This window comes from Chaetodon trifascialis, chromosome 11 (assembly GCF_039877785.1).
Source record: "Chaetodon trifascialis isolate fChaTrf1 chromosome 11, fChaTrf1.hap1, whole genome shotgun sequence".
NCBI classification, from domain to species: Eukaryota; Metazoa; Chordata; class Actinopteri; order Chaetodontiformes; family Chaetodontidae; genus Chaetodon; species Chaetodon trifascialis.
This window is the reverse complement of record NC_092066.1, coordinates 14,566,499-14,590,095: the sequence shown is the minus strand read 5'-3', so window position 1 is coordinate 14,590,095 and position 23,597 is coordinate 14,566,499. Positions and strand designations below refer to the sequence as shown.

Here is a 23,597-nt window from a genome sequence, read left to right as displayed (position 1 = left end):
TCACGTGACTCAACGTTTTCGTCTCCTACGTCACGTGACATAGACAACACTGTTCCAACCAAAGATGTCAAATTAAGAGATTTCTTTCGTTGGCAGGTAAGAAAAACATATTTTTAATTATACTTGATACTTAAAACATATGTACATGAATAATTGTTGCTCATATGTTAAGCTAATGGTAAGGTTGTAAAAACGTTTAAAGGTCACTGCTGTTTCCCTAGCTGTCCTAAAAACAACAGCTAGCTAGCAGCTAACTTTAGCCAGCCAATATTAAAAATATTTAAAGATAAATAATCTCACGGGAATACGTTATGTGACAAGCGACACACTTAAAACAGAAAAACTAACGCATTGTTACCATTTTTAAAGGCACTATTAACGCTAACAGCGTTATTGACTTTAAACTGTGATTGCTGCTTTGCTAGAAATTCAAGTGCTAGCTTCCTTATAACAGGCTAGTTGTGAGTTACAGTCCATCCATGGTTTTAGCCGTCAAAGAGATGAGTCTTTGTGTCTTATTATTGCCTCGCATTTTGGGTTTGTTTTTGCAATTTTATCTGTATGCAAGTAACCCACAACTTTTAGCTCTGTGGCCCGGCGCTAGCCTCAGTTTGTGGCTCATTTCCAGTACCTTCGGACTACAGCCATCTGAAGTCTGAGTAATAGTTTGAATGTCAACACCGCGAAGTTGCACTTTTAACAGCTGACACACTCTCAGCCATGATATCCACGTGAAAAATATTTACATGTATCACTTTTATCATGCTTTGCTTGTAACATTGTTCACATCGTTTACATCTTGCCGTGTCTAATGCCGTTGACATAGGCCTATTTCAGTGAGACCTGATGTCTGCATATTCTGTAGGCATCTCATTTACAATTTTACTGACTTGTGTTGACGATGACCAAGTGAAAACAATATGAAGTGCTGTCACTGAGATGAGACTGTTACACTGCACTGAATCATAGCCTTTTTTGGACACACAGCAGCATTATTTTGTTACTTACCTCAGATCACATACTGTGAAGGCTATCAAAACATGTCCCAGTTAAGTCAAGATAAGTCTTGTACTTGACAGTGTGATTAATTTACCTTTTTACATATCATATGTTTGTACAGGTCCGCTGCTCGGGCAGTGACAGGAGACACAGAAGGAATGGATGAATTTCCTGTCATGGTTACACAGGCAGTGTGTCTTGGGACCAGCCTTGCCCTCTCAGGCATCTGCTACTATCTCTATAAGAAGAGCCGGACGACACTAGATAAACTTGATGTTAGTTGTGGATCATGTGTGATGAACTGTTGTCTGTTTTAATGATGTCTAAGCCATAGAAAGGAATTAGTTGTGAAATCATCAAAAATACCGTCAGCTTTCACACAGACTGCTTGAATCTCTTTTTATAATGATCAACACACTGCTAATGTTTATGAACTGTCCTTTCATTGGAGGCCAATCTTCTAGGCCAGTTATTTCCAACCTTTTAGGCCTGTGACCAAAGCAGTGTCTACTCACATCCCCTCATCACAGGTTGCATGGAGTATTTCATTTTTATTCTATTGAACTGAAGAAGTAAACAATTCTGAAGAAAAACGCAAAAACTGGAGAACTTGAAGCACAATAAGCTGATTTTGTGTGGCAGAAACACATTTTTTCAATTTTCTTTTCCATCATCAGGGTCTAAACCTCCAGTTTTGGAACCTGTGCAATATGTTAGAGTTTTCTTGTGCACTGTGCAGTTTTGTAAAACTCTGTCTACCACAGTATGTACACTATACAAACACTCTGTGTCTCATCATCAGGATGCTCCACACTTCACCATAGATGGCAAACTCAAAGACATTTTGAAAGTTACTCCAGGAGCGTGTCTACAGTATGCTGTCATTGAAGGTAATTGGGCTTTCTCTGTTTCTGACACAGCCAAGAGCCGACACATATTGTTTTCCACTGAAAATGTGTATACTGTCCTCGCCTCTTATTCTCTAGTATGTGTGTATGTACACTGTAGGTGCTGTGCGACCAGTGGGTGAGCCTCTGACGAGTCACTTCCAGAAAGAAATTGTCGGAGTGTTGCAGAAATTCATGTTGAGAGAGCACAGGCTGGTGTGGAACAGCCTTTCACGCACTTGGTGAGAACTCCATCAATAATACAGTGCTGCATTATGATACCATACACAATACTTTTTTGGCTTTTTCACCTTTATTTGATGGTGTGCAATTTAGAGGCAGACTGAAAACAAGGAGGGGAGGGCAGGGCATGACATGCAACAAAAGTTCTCAGGAGGACTCAACTCAGACTTACATGGTTTCTTTATTGATCCCAATTTGGGAAATTATTTTGTTGCAATAGCAATTAAACAAATATGTATTACAATATATAATACATATTATATGATATCTTAATAATATAATAAAAATACAATGTAACTAAGTATATCAACGGTAACAGCAAAAAACTTTGTGGAAGTAGACCAAATGTGCAATATTGCAGTAGTGCAGAAATATGTAAAAGTAATATGTAAAAACACAAGAGTTTGTGAGGTCAGGGACTGGGTCTGTGGTATGAGCCTTAAAAGGTTATGTCCACATTAGATTTAGAAAGGAGAAGGAGTAGGACAGAGGAGGTACTGGCTATCAGATGTAAACACATGTCTCTATGCATTGAACAATAATTCATCAACAATCAAAATCTGAGAAAACCACAGTTTAATTCTCATTTTATACAAGACGTATAATGTATACATGAAACAAAGAGGCAACCAGACAGTGTTCCAGTGTATGATATTTTGTCTTCATCATCATATGTGCTGACTGAATAGAGCTGTTTTTTCTCCTTCTGCCTGTTGCAGGACGGACAGTGAACGAGTCTTGCACCAAAGAGTGAATGCAGTTCCCTTTGTGTTAGTGGGATCAGATGAGACCACAGTCAAAGTCCTGTGCCCTCTGCAGGCCTCCGGAGTGCACATGGAGATCATCCATGAGAAGTTCCACCAGGTCAACTACAGCTTGGGTGACATCGTAGGACAATACCTCAGTGGGGAGAAGCTTAAAGGTCAACTGGAGACCGAGGAAATGCTCAAAGTCAGTTGTTACATCAGATACTGGAAGTGTTAACACCTAGAAATCAGTCATTAAGTCTTATTCATACCACGAGGACAAATATGAACATAAACTGATCTTAATGATACATTTCACAAATATTCCCTCTTTCTCCAGGTGGGCACAGCTCTTACAGGCGTAGGCGAGTTGATACTGGACACAGACGGCACCCTGAATCTTCGACCCCCCTCTAATGGTTCACAGTACTTCTTGAGCATTGCGGACTTTGACACCCTGCGGGGAGAGCAAGAGAGCACAGCTGTTTGGTGGAGGGCGCTGTCCATTGCCTCTGCTTTGGCGGGAGTGGTGGTCCTCCTCTGGGTTGGTCGACGCTACTACAACCAACTAAAAGTTCGCTGGGAGCAGGAGCAGGAGAGGAGGGAATTTGAGAGACTGATGGCTGAAGCCCCAAGAGCACGCGCTGCAGTGATGGGCCCAGGGGCCCCTGCTGATGGGGCCGAGGAACACATAGAGAACGCCTGTGTGATTTGCCTCAGTCAGCCACGTGACTGTATTCTGTTGGACTGTGGACATGTGTGCTGCTGCCACAGCTGTTACCAGGCACTTCCACAGCGCCAATGCCCCATATGTAGACAGAACATCAGCAGAGTGGTGCCTCTCTACCACGTCTGAGGAACCTGTGTGACCACATGACCTCAGTGGCACTTTACAAACATACAAACTGTAGCTCAGCTTTACACCTCGAAGGTCTAAACTGCTGCACAACGTTAGCTTGTTGATCATCTTGTTACTGTAAAGAATAAAGTTTTTCTTTAAAGAACATACTGTATGTGTTTGTAAAACACAGATTTTAAGGGTGTGCAAATGCTTTGTTCATTACAGAGAGTCAGTGAAGTACGTTTATCTGTAATTGTACATGAGAACTACAGGAAATAATTGGGGAAAAGGGTGTACATTTATGCAACAGAGATAATTATTTTCTTACATGTTTGTTCTGTGCCTTACTCTGGTAATTTATATTGCTGCTGCTAAGAGTGATTGTTCTGTGTGCATCTGAATAATCAAGTGTGGTCATGAGCAAAACTTGTGTTTCAAAAACTTTCAGTCACATATTCGAGTCACTGGAAGTTACTGAAACACAGATAGATTTAGTGCCAAGATGAAGATTTAGTGTAAAGGTGTAATTAATGCAATAGAGACCATTGAGAGTGTGTAAAATATTGGTTTGTTGAAAGAAATTCCATAAAACATCACTCTTTGAATCATTTGCATAGTGTTTTTCACTTTCTTTTCAGTGTCTCCATGGAGAGATGGTGCGCAAGTGCTCACCCACTTTTCTTTTATAAATTAAGTCTTGCTGTGCAGACCTTTGTGAGGCTGACGTGTTACTGTATTATGGTCATTATGTCTGTATGTAAAGATCTCAGTATAATTCAAGAGATGGTGTTCTGCCTGCCTGTGTCTCTGAATGATCCACAGACGTCTGAACAACAGCTGTTACATCGAACGGCTGCTGCTCCTCTTAAACATTAGGAAAGTAGTTTGTGTCTGAATAGATCCGTGTGTTTCACAGGGCTCTCAAGATGGTGTCAATTCATGATGGTTTTTTTATTTTTCCGTAGGCACAAATGCTTGTTGACAGCACCTGGTGTCTGAAAAGATGTCGTGAGTCATCAAGCTTACTATTTCTGTCATCTCTAACAAGCAGTGAGAAGATGTGGAGATAGGGTGGAGAGATGAAACGCCACCTTCACATTTTTTTCTCGGCAGTAGCACAAAAAGGGAAAAACTAATGGGTGTGGGTGTGTGTGAGTGGGCCATTGGGTCTGAGTGGGGGGATGAAAAAGGAGCAGGTGGGAGACGCAGGACCTCATAAATCTTCGTCCGCGGTCATAAGGGTTCACTCTGACAAATTCCTCATGAGCTCTCTCAGCGGAACAGCAGCTGTGGCTCTCGTGGAACAGACTATTACTGTAGCACTCGCAGACCTTTGAGGGCATGGGAGAAAAACACTGGCATTTGGTTTGTTCATTCCTGTTTAACTGAACAATTGAGAGGATAAAAAGACATTACAGCTAAAGAGTGAAAGGAATAATCTCACGTGGGCCTTTGGAGAGAGTGGATGCTTTGAGAACGAACTTAAAATCTTTAAATACACTTCTGCTGTGATGTATACACAATTCATATAGAGATAAAGGCTGATTTCCCCCCGTCATCATTGTTCATTGCCACAAATACTTATTCTAGGCTTATTTCACCATCTCTAAATTATGATAAAAGATTCAACCACTAGGTGTCCATCTTTCTTCACTTGTGGTAGTGAGCTGTACTGGTTGACAGCGAGGGAAGACGCTGATTCCAGGGGAAGGTTTCCATGTCACATGCAATTAATGCACATCGTTATATCCTGTTAAATCCCTCCTGATAGCTGACAAACAATATAGATGATATGATTATTCTTTCATTGGCTGTGCTTCATGGGTGTTGACCCTGATTTGTGGTGAGGGTGCAGACTGGTGGTTATGATAGGTGAAACCTTATTTATTAGGAGAACCTGTTTGAAATGCAAGGATTTAATTGTATCATTATCTCGGCTAGCAATCATCCTAACTCTGAATTTTGTCAAACTAATCTTTTTTATAGGGATGGGAATGTCAGCCTGTTGTTGAAATGCCTCAGATATTTGATGGAATACTGTGAAGTGGGTTACAGGCGTTCATGGTCCCCAGAAGATGAATCCCAGTGATTTTTGTGATTCCCTGACTTTTTGCTTTTAGTGAAATGTCACAAAAATCATTGGATGAAACTTATCCACAGTTCTCAGCTGATGAAGCCTTTTCAACCTGCCTGAACCAAAGCTTATTATATTGTCAATGTTGTTTTTCACTATCAGTAAGAGGGATATCAGTCAGGAATTAGAGGTGCATAGTCTGTGTTTAGCCCTAATTAGCAAATGTTAGCATGTTTACACACTAAACAAAGATGGTGAACCTGGTACATACCTGGTGAACATCAACATGTTGCAGCATTGTCACTGAGAGCATGTTGACATACAAATGTTAGCATTTAGCTCAGAGCACCGATATGCTGAAGCACAGCCTCACAGAGCCTTTTAGCATGTCTCTAGACTCTATAGTCTTGTTAAAAATGATGTTGCAGTCTGATGGAGCAAAAGTACCATCATTTCACTTAATGCACAAATGTGGTATTGATGTGCATTGATTTATTTGTTCAGTTAACTGTCGTGGATGTCTTTTGTGTATTGAAGTCTTGCACCCAAAAAGTTTCACACTTCAGCTGAACTGCAGCAGGTGGAGCCAAATCCTGTCTTTAACCAACGATAAAGTGTAAAATGAAAATGGCGCAGCTCCAGATCTGCAGAAAAAGTTTGGATAAATCTTTGAAATCCTGGCACACCATGACCTTATGTGCTTGTGTTCCTGACAGGGAGCTGTGGGGTGGAGGGGCCTTTTATAACTTTGGCATTAGCAGACACTCAACAGACAGCAGGAGGAAAGGTAGAGATGTGGTATCTCAGGAGAGAGAGCCATCACAGCGTGCTGTAGTCCCTGATGCCAATTACCGCTGTCACCCATCTGCTTTGGGCATGCAGTGAAACGTGGGACAAGTGACCTACTTTGTAACAGCAGTGTGACTGCAGCGCTTCTCCTCTCATCAACAAACCAAGTGCTCCTTCCCTGTGGAGGGAAAGAGACAGGTATGATATCCCAGGGAAATACACAATGGTCAGATTTAAAGTTTTCACCCTTCAGTTTGAGCACAGAGCCCATTTACCCAACCCAGAATACAAAAATACTGTAAATCCAACGGAGGAAGGAGAAATCATGACAAACAAACAAACAAACAAACAAACAAACAAACAAACAAACAAACAAACAAACAAACAAACAATCTGCCCATATCTGTCTCCTACATTTTTTCTGCCGTTCCAGTATAATGAAGGGGAGTTTAATTTGTGGTGGTCACAACATTAAAAAATTGCATTTGAAAAATTCAACACCAAAATATCTCTTCAGGTATCTTTTCCTGGATAGTCCACAGAAGACGCTGTCAGCAGTTTTCTTTGGGGCTGTAGTCAGTGACAGTGAAGTTTTTTCTTTTTCAGACTTACCTCTGACCGTTATTTAGCAGTACTGCTTGATAATTTGACCTGTACTGAACAAGATTTAAACCTGCATTAATGAATGATTTGGCCATTTTAGTGCAGTGTAGTAAGCTAGAAACACAGCGACGCCAAATGATAAAACAAAGGTTGTTATGTGTAACACATATGTAAGTTTCAATTGTCAGTTTAAACAACCAACAGAAGCTGCATTTAGCTGCTAAATGCCTCTCTATGTTCACCAGCCTGTCACTAACTTTTCCTCTCTGCTGTTTGGTGCCAGGCAGGTCGTGTTCCACTGAAAACAGCTGCCTGCTGTTGCTGGAAACTACACAGGTGAGAGATGTGACCAGACCAGTCATGGACTAGAAAACCAAAACAATGAGCTGAAAGATGCTGAAATGCTACAAGGAGATGAGGAGTAACAGTCATGTGATAATTCTCTGTGTGTTTGTCACTAGCAACACCTTTCAGGTGACATTGTTTTGCATTCAGGAGTGATGAGCAACAACAGTTGAGAGCTAGAGCCAGAGGTAGAGGAAGTACTCAGGTCCTTTATTTTAGATCAAGCAGTATACCACGCTATAAAAATACTCTATCACCTTCAAAATTTGACTAACGTTGCTAATGATGAGCTAACGCTAATTTCAGCTGCTTCATATACATTTGGATGGTTTAAACTGTAACAATGCATCACATTTTACAAATGAATTATATGTTTTGTATGAAGCAGTAGCTATGACAAATAAAGTGCAGTAATAAGTATGATATTTCCAATCAAAATGTAGTGGAGTAGAGGTAGAAAGTAGCATAAAATTTAAAGTAAGAATAACTTAATGCTGTACTTAAGTACAATACTTGAGCAAAAGCCAGCCTTTAATACATCTGATGTCTGCCCTGTCGTCCAAATACAACAAATAAAGAAATGCAGAAGCTTTGAACAGAACTTTGCGACAAGTTTTGCTTTTTTAAATCACCCACAGGCTTCACCAACATGGTACTAAACCACATGAAACATTCACCTTTGATCACAGCTTTGGCCTCCCCTGTGAAGGAGGTGCACGAGGCGGAGCGTGCAGCTGCCTCGGTGTAGCTCCAGCGTGCTGGAAACTACAGCTGTGAGCTTTTCTTTCTGAGCTGTGTGCTCGCTGATCTGAGGGCAGCAGATCTGCCAACGTTTCTAAAATCTACCGGAGGATATTTATGCAGGAGGACAAACAGCATTAATCTTCACGACGAGGAGAGCAGATATACATGCTTTTATTTAGCCCATCACGACAGATGGTGTGCACCTTTTCTCTTTGTCCTCTTGCTTACGTTTTTAGTTTTCCTGAAATATATATAAATATACCTGCGCATGCACACACACCCACACACACACACACACACACACACACACACACACACAAATCTCAAGAGGTGATACTCAAGGAATTGATCATATAGCCCTTAGCTCTTGGCTTGTTATAGGGAGAAACATAGTGAGTATATGTGTGTGTGTGTGTGTGTGTGTGTGTGTGTGTGTGTGTGTGTGTGTGTGTGTGTGTGTGTGTGTGTGTGTGTGTTCAGCAGTGCTTGGTCTGCTCGAGGGGAGAGATGGGGAGGGGGTGAGTGACTCAGCAAGGTGATTCATTTGTAATTGGAGGCAGTGCTTCGAGAACACACACTCATATGCACACACACACTCATATGCACACACGCATGCACGCACGCACGCACGCACGCACACACAAACACACACACACACATTTCTTAAGGGTGGGTGCCCTTGTCAGAGATGAATGACTGATTGAGTGAACCTGATCATTAAGAACTGCTGCCTACTAAAGAGGCAGAGATGGAGGAAGAGAAAGAAGGGCACAGAAGAAGAGGAATGTGGATGGAAAGAGATCAATTGAGTTAAACAGAGAGAGACTAAATGTGGAGTCACTGCACTAAAGCTCGGTGGGTTCAGCACCAGGTACAACCCTGACTCCAAAAAGGTTGGGGCGCTGTATAAAACATAAAAACAGAATGCAATCATTTGCAAACAAATGTTATATTACTGCAGTAACATCCTTTATACAATCATGTGTTCACAAAGCAGCGAACCTCTCTCCATCCTTGCTTGTGAACGACTGAGCCTTTCCAGGATTACCCTTTCATACCCAAACATGATGCTGTCACCTGTTACCAATGAACCTGTTTACGTGTGGAATGTTCCAAACAGGTGTTTTTGGAGCATTCCATAACTTTCCCGGCCTCTATGTCATTGATTTATTTACAAAAATCAATGAAGTTGATGAGGTCAAGCATTAAATAGATTGTCTCTGAGCTGTTTTCAATTGAGTATATGTCAAATAGGATTAGCAATTGATCCCGTTCCCGTCGTTTTATTTATGTTTGACGCAGCGTCATTTTGTTCGTATGAGGTCAGAAAGAGAAACATCCAGTGGGTGTAAAGGATGCATGTTTCCTGTTCCACATGGTGCCATGTGGAGCGGGCAGGTCAGATTTCTTTCCTCAGCCTCCCACTGCATCGCTGACTGGTGACATCATGTGAAATCCCTGCGTCAATCAGCTGCTCTGCTTCGAGGCTGCAGGTTATTGAACAGGTGGAGCTTTGTGAGTCATCCCTGGGGAATGACACTGAGATGAAGTAGCTGATTTATAATCTGTGACACGTTATAAAGCCTTAAACATTGAGTGTGGATCCATGCCAGAGAAAGATCATATAAAGGTAATGAGTTGCAGTTGTCTATCGCGAGCTCAAAGTCATCAAATAACTTCATTCAAGTCTCTGTGACGACTTTTGCCATGCATGGAAATAGACTGTTTGGGTTGAACTCACCTCCAAAATGTTGGCTGCGTGTTTTCTGAGTAAACTGTTGGTAAACAGAAATGTTCTCTTACAGGGTTATATGGGCCATATTTCTGTGGGAAGCCAGTCAGCAGGCAGGAGCTCACTTGGCTTTGACTCAGCAGCCGCCCCGCGTCTTATCCCCACAGGAAATCCACGAGCCTTTCCAACAGCACTGATCTCAACACTGTTCAGCTGGTCACTTTCACCGGTCAGCTATGCAGGATGGCCACTAAAACAGAGGAACGCCGCTTCAATGGAAAGGCTATTACATGTTTATAGACAGGTCAGCTGGCCTGAGTTGTTAAAACTAGCCCGGTCCAATAATAGGCTTTCTGTTTATTCATTATTTGAGCTTTTTATGAGGCACCATATGCTGTGAGGACAGGATATTGTAACACAGGCTGCAAAGAGAGAGAGGGAAGAGTGACGTCATTTGAAATGCAGCTAATGTATAAATTATACTGCCTCTGTCCAGGGTGCTGAAATGAGCCATTTTCTGCAGACACACAGCCAGGTTCATATTGTATGTTTCTCTATTTACCAGTTTATTTTTATTTCTTAATTTTGTTTATTTCTTGTAGAAAGTCTGAAAGGTTTTTAATGTCATCATTTAAACTCTGTGATGTTTTCATGTCACTTATTGTGTACAGCAGATGCTCATTATGTACAGACCTGTATGGTATTTTAGTGTTTTGAGTTTTTTTTTGTTTTTTTTTTGTTTTTTTTTACTTCTCTTGTTTGTACAATTATGTATCTGTTTTTGTATTTTCTGTTGCTGCTGTGACACTTTAGGGGCACTTCAATGACTTAGTCATGCGCTTTAATAAAGTTGGGGGATTCACAAATAAAAATGTATATATAAAAAATAGCAGAGGGTGAGATGCCCTGATTTTCAGTCCTTACGGATAAAGTTGTAAAAATCCTGTATCCCACATGTCCCATAATAATAAAACTACCTTTATTTTTGTGTTTAACCCTTGCTGTCTTCTGCTGTCTTTGCTGTCATACCAACATCCTGTGCTGCTATGAGTGTTGGAAGAAGTACTCAGATCCTTTTCTTAAGTAAGAGTAGTAATGCCAAAGTATAAAAGTACTCTGTGACACAGTAAAGTCCCACATTCAAAACTTTACTTGAGGAAAAGCACAGAAGCATTAAAAATAGTTTTCAGAGTGTTTTATTATTGTATACAGCACTTTATTGGATTCTTATAACTGAAGCAATGACATTTTAACTTTTTAGAGTTGCAGCGGGTGGAGATGGAGCCAGTATTGACTACTTTATCTACTGTTTCACAATTGAATCTATAACAATACATCATATTTTATAAATGTGTCACGTTTCATATGTAAAATCCTAATTTGTACGGTAACTGCAGCAGACTGTTCAAAGTCTAATCTTATAGTATATGGAAAGACCTATCTCATAATGTGGCTGCTGTGTGCTACAATATACAAAATATACAAAATATAACGCTATGGGATCCATTCATTTTACCAGCCACACGATCAGTTTTTATATTACAGTGAATTTTCCTCGTTCCATCCTAAAGCAAAGCCTTCGCCTTCAAACCTCAGACCGACTCCAGTTTGAGTCCTTCACTTCTGCAGTTTCATCTCTCGCCTGTTGATGTCACTCTTGCTCCTCTCCCACTCGGAGTCCCCAACCACACACACATTCACACACATTCACACGCTCGCACACACATTCACACACAAGGGCGCGCGCGCGCTTCAAACCCGGATGGATGACTTCACCGTTCTGCCTGGGTTTCCTTTATGATCCCGGGATCTCCCACTTTCCTCATCAGACATCAGCCAGCAACACAGGCGAACACAACCCTCTCTCTCTGCAGCCGCAGCGCATCCAGAGACCACCGAGAGACCACAACAACGCCCGGACCTCAGCCGCTGGCCCCCGGATCCACATCGAGTAACTCTCAGAAAAGGGTCCCAAACAGGAGAGACGCCAAATTGCCGCAACTTGCACGCGCAGAAAAAGGGAATCTACGGCTGAATACACTTTTATCCACTATTTAATCCCCGCTGGTGATCCTTCTCCATCGTGCCACAATGTCCGAGGTGCTGCCATACAACGAGGGGAAAATGAGCGGCTACGGGGCGGACAGCGAGGTCAGCCAGATGTCCTTTAGTTGCGGACTGCAGGACACAAGCGCCTTTTTCGCCGCGTCTCAGGCGAAAAGACCCCCGAAGCTTGGACAGATCGGCAGAGCCAAGCGAGGTAAATGACGGTTAAATAAAGGACTGACACTTAGGCACGCTGCCACCATTCTCCACACACTCTCTCAATTATTAATGTGATGGAAAACGAGCAAAACATATATGAATATTACAAGCCTGCACTGCATTTAGGGATTTATAGTCATAATTCGTGTAATCTCCCTTAATCCGCGGTGCTGTATCTAGAATACTCTGCAGATATGACATTTGAAAATGCACCACGGGCATGAATCCGTCTTTGTTGCACGAGCGTGTGGCTGTCGACGACATTCAGACTGTTTACATGCACGCAGGAGAAATGCTCTCCATGCGAGGACACACCCCGCGGTGTAGCCCTCAAACAATGGGGTTAAACTGTCGCCATCACCGGTGGATGAGCTGTTTTCACCAAGTGCGCGCAGTCGAGGTCAGGGATTTGCGATAGCGCTTTCATTAACTGATTGATTCACCTGCAGACGCACCGCGTTCACTGGTTATTTCAGTGCGCCACATCCCCCCTACTATAGGTCATAAATAAGACTCCATTATGGAAAGAAGTCGTGACCTACAATAACACACAATGTCCGCGCTGTTTGACTATACTGCATGCGCCTCTGCTGTCATGGTCTCAGTGCACATCCTCTTCCCTTCTCTCTCCACAGTGGTCATCGAGGACGACCGGATAGACGAGGTCCTGAAGGGGATGACAGACAAGTCCTCACCCGGCGTTTAAAACACGAACGATGCCTTGCAGACTTTTTAATTTTGATCACCGATTTGAAGCACTTGGCGGCTGTGCATGTTCGAGGATTGCAGGAGAAAAACGACGGCACGAAGCGTGGATGGCATGAGGAAACGAGAAAAGGCAAAGGAGGGGAAATGGAGAAGGCTGAAAGGAAGATGAATGAGGAAGGAAGAGATGGAGGAAGAAAGAGAGAGAGAGAGTGAGAGAGAGAGAGACTCTGGAAAAGACCAAGATTTATCATGGGATTTGCTGGCAATTCTCCAAACGAATCCCGATTTTAACTACTGCTGCGCAGCAGGATGTTGAGATGGCGGACTCTGCTCTGTGTCTCAACCTCTGCTGACTTTAATGATGGATGAACTTGTCATTACTTCACGACCATCTCTTTTTCCTTTCCAAAAGCGCTGTAAGCAACAAAATACTGCAACTGGAGGCTGAAGCTAAATCACAGCCCTGTTTCAATAAGTTGTACAGTAGGTAGGCTAAGCTCTCTGACCCCCCTCACCCCTCTTCTTCCTCCCCCCTCACCCCCTCCTCCTCCTGTAGGCTTTGCTTTGGTGATTCAGTCAGCGACGGTGCATTCAAGGGAGCTGTCCTTTTCAGCACTGGTCCAATGCATTCCTGTTGCTGCTAAGCTTTTTAAAAACAGACCAACCAAACTCTCGAGTCTACTAAATAGAGCAGACCTATTGTATGTAAAAACATATATCCGAGGATGGTGCAATGTTAATATTTTCTGTAGTGGAACCCCATTTATTTATGGCCCTTAAAGAGCATTAGGCCACAGTTTAAAACTGAACCGCAGGCTACATTCTTCTTCTTCTTCTTCTTCTTCTTCTTCGTCTTGCGGCACCCATCAGTGGTTAAAGGTGCAGGTTGGCACCTTCATGTAGCTGATTTTACTCCGGCACATATCTTTTTTTTTTTCCTCCCTTTTTTTTTCTCTCTTGTTCATTTTGCATTTTCAAATGCTCAGATATCTACAGAGGCCAGCAGAGACGTGGAGGTTATAGTACATGTTTAAAATAATAGTCCTGAAATTGATGGGAAAAAATAAATGATTTGGTTATTTTAATTAAGCAATTATTCGTGTTTTTCGTCTTCTATGAATTCAGTTTTTTTCTCCATCTATTTGCATGAACTTTCACTCCGGTGCCAACACAGGTGCCACTACTCTTACCCTGGCACGCTTCTTTTTAACAAAAGTCATATTTGTATTTTTATATCTAAATATTTGTTATTTAAATGATATGCTAGTCTATCGTCTTACAGTTCATCAACAAAAATATTTCTACTTCAGAGAGGATATACAGAATGAGACTAGGCTTCATACAGCAGAGGCGGATCTAAGCTTTGGTCTGGACTGGTCTCATTCTATATCAGACGTGGGACGTTTTTTAAAGACTAACTGAATGTGTCTGGGGTTTTTGCACACATCAATGTTAAACTATTATTAAGAAATCGTATACTGTGACTTGAGCTTCGTTGATGAATTTGTTAGAAAATGGCAGTTTTAGAGTATATTGCACTGTTTACGAGTATCCTCAAATAACACGTTGTTATTTGACCGATTTTGGACATTACAGTTTTTGTTTTTTAATTTTGTTTATTTTGTACCATTATTTTAAAGAAACTGGATATGGTTTGTTGTGCATGAAACCTTAATATTTTCAATAATGAAACATCGTTTTATGAAGCAAAAAAGCAACAAAAATGTCATGACATTCTAAGAATGAGTCATTGTATATTATGATGCCATTTTCACTGTATTTGGTGAATTAATAAATGGTGAAAGAAAATGTTGATGTGATTCTCTGGTATGGCTTTTGTCCAAAAACATTTTTACCAAGCAGTCAGTGGGAGATGACAAACATGTTCTGTGAATGAAAGATGAAGAAGAAGAAAAATAAGTGTAAGATCTTTTTAAGAAACAGAACAAACACAGTTTCAGCACTTGAAAGCAAAAATCTGCCCATTTCTTTGCAGCCTTTGGAATCAGCAGCCATTACCTGAGTGACAGTAAATACTGATCCTTAATTAAAGAGCGTGGAAGGAACAGTGATCCATCTGTTAAGCTGTTAAACAGCTCTATGCAGGCCTACACTAGTGAATCCATTAAACCACAGACCCCCGGGGGAGCCACACGATCATCCATCAAAGTCTACATGTACAGTGTCCTCATAGAGGAGCTCTCACACAAACACTAGCAGCCTGGTAAACACTCGCTTTGGTTGGAGCACCAAGCAAAACTTACATCATGCACAAGACTTCAAAAAACATGTTTATTACAGCGTTCCCCATCGTTTGTTTGCCCAACATGCCCCATGCTGCCCTGTCAGCTGGGCTCATGGACCCCTTCATTGCACCCTTTTGATAGATTGGATGGTCTTCATAGAAATGTGCAGCAACATTTGACAGAAGAGGGGATGCAGAGGTGTTGGTGGATCTGTGGGATACATACGTAAATCCTTAGAGGACATCATCCTGGTAGCTGTGTTAAAGCTTCTTTTCTTCGGTAGTTGTGAGATTTACCTTCAAAAAACAACCACATGGAGTGGAAGAACCTGCACATGTCAACAATCATCCAGCAGTTTTAGCTTCTTGCTAACAAGCTCTCAGTCGCAACACTGGGTAATAAACTGATTCAGGTTGCTGGAAAACTTACTGTGCTGTTAGACTGACATAATAGTAGTTAATGTAATCTGACTTGAGTGTTTATTTTCATCCTAAACTCAATATGTGGATGCATTTCTTCTCTAAAGCTGGTTGGGAATGTGACAACAGCAGATCTGTGAAACTGTCAGGTGGAAGAAAAGGGAAGAATACTGTACTACACTGTTTGCCAGCAGTGTCAGAGGAAATTGTGTGAGCTGATATCACCCGTCTTCCAGCTGAGGTACACAAACCTGCACAGCATTGATAACAACTCATTTCCTTGTGATCACACTGTAGCATTTTCCTGGAAGTCCCGCCGCAGGTACGACAGATTTTCAGTCTCATTTGTGTATCTTTTGGAAGAAAAAAACATCCACAGTATCAGGGCACATCTATAAAAAGCTACATGTCAACAATGTATGAACACTGGTGCTTGTATTGCTCTGAATTGCACTTCACTCTAATAACAGAACATCAACAAAACGTCACCAGTGGAGCTGACCACATTACCATCAGTGAGTTTATTGACTGTCCTGATAACATCAGCACTGCACTGAATGAACACATAGTGCTATCGATCATGTTGCTGTGTGTGTGTGTGTGTCTGTCTGAGGCCATGGGCAATTACACTTTTCACAGTAATGTGCAGCCCTGGAGAGCCGGAACCGGACTGACATATTTGGGCAAGTATTGAACTGTGTCAGCTCTGCTCCACGCCTCTCTCCCTGTCATGACTGTGACTGACTTCCACAGTGATTCACTCAAGTCCTGCAACCAGTGAGGCTGCAGCCTCACTCTCCCCAATTCACTGTTTGAACGTTTTGTCAGTTAATTTTTAATTCTATACTTTTGCATTCTTTCCAGGCAAAAGAACAGAATATTCTTCATCAAAACGTGTTCATATTATCTTAATAGTTATCAACATTGTCCCTTAAGAGACAAGAATCAGCTTTTCATTTATCCTTCAAACATGTTACACACAAAGCATTTGGTTAAGTTTGTTTCATTACAATGAACAATGCCAGCGTAGTATATTCTCATATCCTTAGCTGGGATCTTAGCTTATCACCGATATTTTGCATCAGGTAAATGTCTTAACTGCCTAATCTAATTAGCACATATAACAGTCTTTTAAGGTCTACTGAGGGTTCAAAATCTCCAATATGTGATCTGGTGACTGTGACAGCCACATGAGTAGTAACCCCTCCTGACTTGTGTGGTTTTGTTTCCTTAATGCAACTTATTGACAACAATTCAAAGATAAAATAAGACTGGAATTATCTGGAACATCTAAGGGAACAAATAATGAGCTACTGTCCTCTGATGAGACCTAAATTCGGTCATCATCTTGCAGCTTTCACTGTCAGAGGTCAGCTGAGTGTTAGCTGTGGTTGTAACCCAGGGTCTTTGTGGCTCGTGTTTCTGACCTGGCAGATGGGCTGGGAGGGCAGGCCACATTGGGGTCAGCACAGACATGCAGCCTCGCTAATGGACAGCCACTGTGAAGAGACTGAATGAAAAAACATGCATGAAGAAACAAACAAAATGTTAAAGCAGCCGCTCCGACAGACCGCTGTAAATGTTAAGTGCCATTGTTGTGCTCGCTCTGCTGTTATCTCTCGATTACACGAGCACACACAGCTAAGAGCTACGCTCAGTGTGGGTTCGAACTGAGCGTGTGCAGCGAGGACAGGGAGCTTTGATCTGATTCCACTTTCGCCCCATCCTGAGTGGACGTCCATTAATATTCCTCCTCCAGTTACATAAGCCTGCCATACAGTATATTATGCCATTATGCTGCCCCAAGGGAGATGGGCAGATATACAGTGCTGTTTAAAGCAGCGGCAGAGCTTTGGTCCTCTGTACATCTAATGCAGAAACGTTTCCACTGACAAGGATAACCAATGATCCCCCCCGTCCCATCTCATCTGGTCTATAGCAACTGATGAGGCAATAAAGTGCCCCCCTTCCTAGTATTTAACAAGAAAAAGGGAATTTAAGGAATGTAAAAGTAAACACAATTTTGTGCAGAGGAAATATGTTTTTATTCCCTCCTATCATGTTACTCAGCTCAGAGTCATGAGGCTGATCTAAACCACTTCGTTTGGAGTTCAAATCAAAGGTGAGCAACCGTAAAATGCTGGTAATAAAGTCTGTGTGAAAGTAAATAAGGTTGTTTAAAGTTGATCTAGGACACTGGTCGGTGAAGCACCCTGCAAAGTGAGGGTCACATAACAGGGGTGGCCGAGCTGCTGTAGCATTAGCACTTGTGAGCTAATCTGTTAGCATGCAATCTGTTAGCATGCAAAAGTGTTGCAGTCAAGAAGTGCAGTCAAGAGGATGTTCCCTCCCTTCCATGAGGTTTTCTAAATATGATTCACAAAAGGTTTTGTTTTCATGAATACTCACAGTGGATATAGTGATTTTATTTACATTTGAAGGTTTTTTGCATTGTTGGTTAATAAGGTTTACAGTGTTTTTTTCTTTGCTGTAGGCACTTTTACTAATTTTTCAGGCAGTTGTGGTTTGTTCTTCATTACTTTCTACAGTACAAGCAGACAAGCTAGTAAAATTAGCCTACAGATGATGCCATTCACCTGTCTCAATTAATCACAGGATCCTCGCCTTAAAAGTTGTATAGCCATCTCTCTTTTACTGTTTGCCATTTGCTTAGTCCACACATACACGACTTTTTATAAAACATAGCTTTTTCTATGCATTTTGGCCTTTCGTCCACACATAAACAGTTCAAGGTCACTGAAAAGGAAACTTTTGGAAAACTCCGTCTGCAGTGCTGGTGCACAGCGTCACTCACTTTCGTTTACATGAGGCGATCTTGTGTAATGACTGACATGGCCAAAAGATGTTCTGTTGCTTTTTTCATGCTTACACATAAATGGACAGTTGCTCTTCCACTATATTGAGGTAGACAGACAACAGAATGTGCTACAGAGGTCACTATTACATAATAACACTCCCACGACACACACCCTGCTGCCAACGTCACCAGTTTTAGACAGGACTGTCAAACCTCTAATTGCAAGTAGCCTACCGCTAATGGCTTTTTTCAGGCATCTGATTGGCCAACACAGCCTTGGCCAACAGGCATCCTTTGTTTTCGGATGCCTGTGCTCCTGCCGTCGGTTGTGTTGTTGCGTCTTCATATTGATTGAGATTTCTTGAGACAGTGCTCATGTGTATGAAGGAGAACAAAGGAGGAAAAACCCTGTTTTAAAATACCCATGAGGCCTAAGTTTCATTCTCCAGATAAGTTTGACTCACCTGAGGGTTTGTTTAAAGCCTGTGTGATTGTGTTTCTCACCTGATTGGACTTGTTTTTATTAATGTTGCTGCATTTCCAAATCTCAGAAATTGTCAGCACAGAGTTTTTATTACAGACAGAACAAAAATTGGACCTTGGTTGTAAACCTTTAAAAATGGACAAAGCTTTGAGTGCAGCCATGGTAAGTAGCAGGTTGATTGCGGCACAAACAGACAGCCGCGCTGTGTCGTGATTCAGTGTGAACACAAACACATACAATGTGACAGATGAAACCCAGAGATGTTTGGTTAAAGCATGCAGTCGACCTTTTGACTCGCATGAGCCCTCACATAACACCCACACACCAAAGCACTCAGGGCCAATCGATGCAGACAGAGAGGGCAGGGTGGTGGCGGTGGTGAGAGGAGTGACTGAGAGGGTAAGAGAGAGAGAGAGAGAGAGAGAGAGAGAGAGAGAGAGAGAGAGAGAGAGAGAGAGAGAGAGAGAAAGGCATTGAGCATGCAGGAGATTAGTGTTGTTGCTGCCCTTGGGCAACAGAGCATGGAGGACAATTAGCAGCAGGAGAGAAAATTGTGGCTCTGCTATCTCTCACACACACATAAATCCACAGTACTCTATATTAAATCATGGTCTTAGACACCTGGATGACTCAGGTAATCATCTGAAGAAACAAAAAAAAAAAAAACTGCACATAAGACGAAAAGGTTTGTGTTTGAGAGAAAATGATGACTAAACCTCTCCTGCACGAGGCCTGTGCCCTGCTCTGTGGTTACGTAACTTAAGTCCAGTCAAGTTAAATCTCACTGTTGGGGTCTCAGCTAGTGCACATCAGTTAGCCCGATGAAGGGATATGCAAACTAAAGTTGAAGTCTGCTGAATTTTAATATATTCATATATTGACTGAGCAGAAATGGAAGCAAGGTTAAGTCCGAGTGAGGAAAAAGTGGAGTACATGGCATCATGCTTTGGAGGGAAAATAGAGCATGAAAAGCAGAAACTATGCATGAGAAGGGACATACGATCTCCATCAGTCCACCGTGAGTGTTGAATCTATCAAATCATCTTAAGTGGCAGTGCTGCGGTGTGGCCGCTCTGCACCCGTGAGCCTCTGTTGTCAATATCAAACCCACTGCCACTTACATAAGCACCTTCCTGTCATTCATCCTGCCAGGCCAAATAGGTGCCAGGCTGTTTTTCTTTTAAGCCTCCTGTTAAGGTAGCCAGGGCATTGCACCCAGACATCACCATGGAAACCAGATAATAGCCAATGGGGTTTATACAGACACAGCGCAAGGGTTCGGGGGGAGACACAGAGCGGGTGAGATCGAGACCATCACTGTCTGAGAGGAAGACATTTCAATATGCACTGCAGTGTGTGTGCAGGGTGTGTGAGGAATATACCACAGGACCCAGGAGCGTGGTAATGTCACACCGTTTATTACTTGGCTGGAAATCCTCTTTGAGTATAAAAGACACAAAGATGAACATTTCATATCTTATGAGCGTGAGACATTATAACTTGATGATGGCCGTTCAGCAGCTGTTCTGGAGCTTTCAGTCACACAGCAGATGAAGTTGGTCCAGTTATCATCGAAGCCAAAGATCCAGAAGAGATCCAACACGGCTTATAAACTGACCTCATGGTGACATTGTTGCGTCAACTTCTGTTTTCAATATCAAGAATGACTGTTCAGTCACAACTTTAAGCACCATTGTAAGAACAATAATCAGCATCTGAGGAGTTTGGGGGAGGTTGTGCCTTTTTTAGCAGCTCCAAAAGCAAAAACCCGAGAGCAATAGCAACCACGCCGCTCTGAATGTCTGCAGTCTGAGAACAATGCTGCCTCTTTATTTGCATGTCTTCCACAAAGTCAGCAGGAGACAGCTTGTTTGACCAATTCATGGAGTTAACATAGGCTTAATTAACTAGCTAGCTGCTGCACAGCTGATAAAATCTGTGTTGTTATTTCATTTGACAAAAATCAACAGTTGCTGGCTAGACATGAAAAGCTGCTTCAGTTGCTCTCTAACTGAAATCAAGGACTCATTGTTTGAGTCCAAACAGTAGCTGATGCTGTCATTATTTTTGCATGTGTGTCCAAGGACAACACAAAGCTTGACAGGAAGTACAGTCAATAGTCAGGCCCATGACAATTGGGCAAAGTCCATCTGCTCAGGAAGATTGTGCGGTACGAACAAAAGCTCCAGAGCAGCTACTAAACAGATCATTTTGTTAGCATCAAAGGTAAAGTTAAACAAACCGCCATGTTAGCCCAGCAGAAAATCATGGAACGAAAGAGGAGCCTTCTGAAAAATCACACACCTTTTTTTCCAAGTCTTAAAAATAGGCGGTAATTAGATCTCAGTGGAGAATTAAAAATAAATGATTTCTACTTTATCAATGTGGTCCCCCCTCCAGTCACCAGCCTTCCTGCCTGTCTGCACGCCTGGCTGCCTCTCCCTTTCTGGTCTATATTTAAGCAGCCGAGAGCACAGGACCGGAGACTCATCTCATGTTTCCTCAACAAATAACACGCAGGGTGAGCTGTTACTTGTATGTACATGTGTATGTGCCCACATGCAGCACCGGTGCACTTGACGGGTGTGTCAAACACCGCATATCTCCATTAGCAGCTTTTTTCTGGAATCTAAAGCAGACGTGGGACAGATTCAGACAACCCCAACAGAAGGGGAGACTCTGACTGACATATTAATAGACTTTAACACTGACTTTACATGCAGGCCAGGGCCGCTGTTATGTACTGTGTCTGGACATGCTGGTTTGTCTCGCAGGCTGCGTAACACTGGCAGGCTTGTGCTGCTGAATCTCTCTGATATATATGCAGACAGAACAGTTGAGGACACTTGGAAGTAAAATTGCTTTATAAAAGATAAAAGTTTCTATTATGAACTCAGCTAGAACAGAAGCTGATAATAGCTGCTTCAGAAAATGATGGCACAGAGGGAAGAAAAACTATGATGAGTCATGCTTGACTTTACTACAAATCACTCCAGCAATCACAATTAAACTGACTGTATAAATAATACGATCCCATAAAATGATACAGAAAACAATGTCCATGGTTCATGGAGATTTTACTGGGGCAGTTTTCCTGAGGGAGCATTCCCTCAGTTGTTTTTGTGGTGTTGTGTGCCATTACTGGATTGCTTTGCACATGTGAGCTCCAGGTCTGATCATTCATTGGCCATTTTGAATCTGGGGGATCCAGAGACTCGCCAACATCGCCCAAATGTTGTAAATAGTCTGTACAAGTAAGTGATTTATATAAAAGTTTGGGCACCTACTGTAATCATTCCTCATCGATCACAGGAGAATATCATTTTCAAAAACAATGACATTTCTCAGTTTCAACATTTGATTTAGTTTTAGGATTTATTAGTCCTTCTGCAAGGACAATTGTTTCCACCCTCCACCTCCACACAACCTCCACAGATACATGAAACCAGACAGAAAACATCACACTGACGACTGGATACATGAATCCCACACTGTACACCCACTACCAGCACACTCTCAAAATGATGTGACATCTTGACCAATCAGGACATTCTGTTTCTATTTATATTTCACACAGTGTCCCAACTCTTCTGGAGATGAGGTTGTATTCCTGGGATTCTTTTAGATAATCCACTTATCTCACAAGTCAATATTAGACAGGAAATCTTCCTCAGCTTCATTAAGTGTTGTGATGATCCTGGTAGGTGGGGATTTCGTATCCTCCAGTAGCTGTTTTTCCAGAGCTGCATCTTCTGGGCTGAGTTCCTCTCCTTTGGTCATTACATACACAAAATATTCAAAACCTTCTCCATAACTGTACTTCTTAATGGACCAGTTGTACTCTGTGCAGGCGTAGAGGCGTTTCCTGATGAAAGGGCTGGCGAAGGTGATGGAGACGAATCGTCCTCCAGGCTTCAAGCAGCGACTAATCTGGCAGAAGAAAGAGGAGAGGAAGAGTATAAGCATTATTCTACAAGCAGCTTGAAAAAAATAGCTATGACCAGTAGGCTACCTGCAACTAGAGGTCCGACCAGCTCTGACCTCAGTGAGAGTTGAGTTTCTGAATATCATCACCGTGGAAGGAGTTTTCTAAAAGGTCAGTTTTCAGTGACCTTAAAGTGCATTTGTGTGCGGAGGAAAAGCCAAAACGTATAGAAGAAACTACGTTTTCAAAAATATACCCATATCTGTTTGGACTAGGCCTCAGGAGACATTTCCACCAAGAACCACACCATCATAACTCCCAACATCAACAGCAGAAACCTCTACGACTGCCTACCACAGTTACTGAATCATCTGAGACCGTTTCAACGGTTTCAATGGACAGGTGGAGCTAGCTACTCCAGCTCAAGCTGTTAACCTCTACTTAAACTCTACTAAGACTACTTGTTGTTTGTTAAATACCTTAAGATTAAACGTTAAATACCAAATTCCCTCAAACTGGCATCTCAGGCACATGCATTGCACTGCATCGCTGTGCAAATGTGATGCACGGGGCCGGTGCTCAGCCACTCAGTCCGATAACACGGTGTGACGGCAGGAAAACCGTCAAGGCCCCTCCGTATGAATAATTGTTGTTCAGGGTCCATCAGCACTCCAGTGTGCTGATCCTTCATGTGAGATACACGTGCATCACGACACAGTAAGCTTCAGA

General features: G+C 42.2%; 3 protein-coding genes across 3 annotated transcripts in view; 2 read left to right on the top strand and 1 right to left on the bottom strand.

Moving 5' to 3' along the window:
* The first annotated feature begins 6 nt into the window (after positions 1 to 6).
* Positions 7 to 4,324, top strand: mul2 (mitochondrial E3 ubiquitin protein ligase 2). Its single transcript, XM_070974279.1, has 6 exons — positions 7 to 96; positions 1,121 to 1,274; positions 1,802 to 1,889; positions 2,008 to 2,128; positions 2,849 to 3,080; positions 3,216 to 4,324. The coding sequence occupies exons 2-6, from the start codon at positions 1,158 to 1,160 to the stop codon at positions 3,729 to 3,731; spliced, it is 1,074 nt and encodes a 357-aa protein (XP_070830380.1). The 5' UTR covers positions 7 to 96; positions 1,121 to 1,157; the 3' UTR covers positions 3,732 to 4,324.
* A 7,414-nt stretch (positions 4,325 to 11,738) lies between these two features.
* On the top strand, positions 11,739 to 14,789 carry camk2n1a (calcium/calmodulin-dependent protein kinase II inhibitor 1a). The gene is made up of 2 exons (XM_070974878.1): positions 11,739 to 12,263; positions 12,904 to 14,789. Exons 1-2 carry the CDS (start codon positions 12,095 to 12,097, stop codon positions 12,972 to 12,974), a joined length of 240 nt encoding a protein of 79 aa, XP_070830979.1. The 5' UTR covers positions 11,739 to 12,094; the 3' UTR covers positions 12,975 to 14,789.
* A 5,550-nt stretch (positions 14,790 to 20,339) lies between these two features.
* ece2a (endothelin converting enzyme 2a) overlaps positions 20,340 to 23,597 on the bottom strand; it is a 70,702-nt gene continuing 67,444 nt past the window's right edge. The window contains exon 3 of the mRNA XM_070974554.1: positions 20,340 to 22,873. Coding sequence (XP_070830655.1) covers positions 22,583 to 22,873 — 291 coding nt within the window. The 3' untranslated portion in view covers positions 20,340 to 22,582. The remainder of the gene's footprint in view (positions 22,874 to 23,597) is intronic.

Excerpts from the sequence above, each read along its gene's own strand:
- camk2n1a (XM_070974878.1), top strand. The coding sequence starts at position 12,095 with ATGTCCGAGGTGCTGCCATACAACGAGGGGAAAATGAGCGGCTACGGG. Across the intron at positions 12,264-12,903 it reads GATCGGCAGAGCCAAGCGAG|TGGTCATCGAGGACGACCGG; the intron begins GTAAATGACGGT and ends CTCTCTCCACAG.
- mul2 (XM_070974279.1), top strand. The coding sequence starts at position 1,158 with ATGGATGAATTTCCTGTCATGGTTACACAGGCAGTGTGTCTTGGGACC. Across the intron at positions 1,275-1,801 it reads CGACACTAGATAAACTTGAT|GATGCTCCACACTTCACCAT; the intron begins GTTAGTTGTGGA and ends TCTCATCATCAG. Across the intron at positions 1,890-2,007 it reads ACAGTATGCTGTCATTGAAG|GTGCTGTGCGACCAGTGGGT; the intron begins GTAATTGGGCTT and ends TGTACACTGTAG.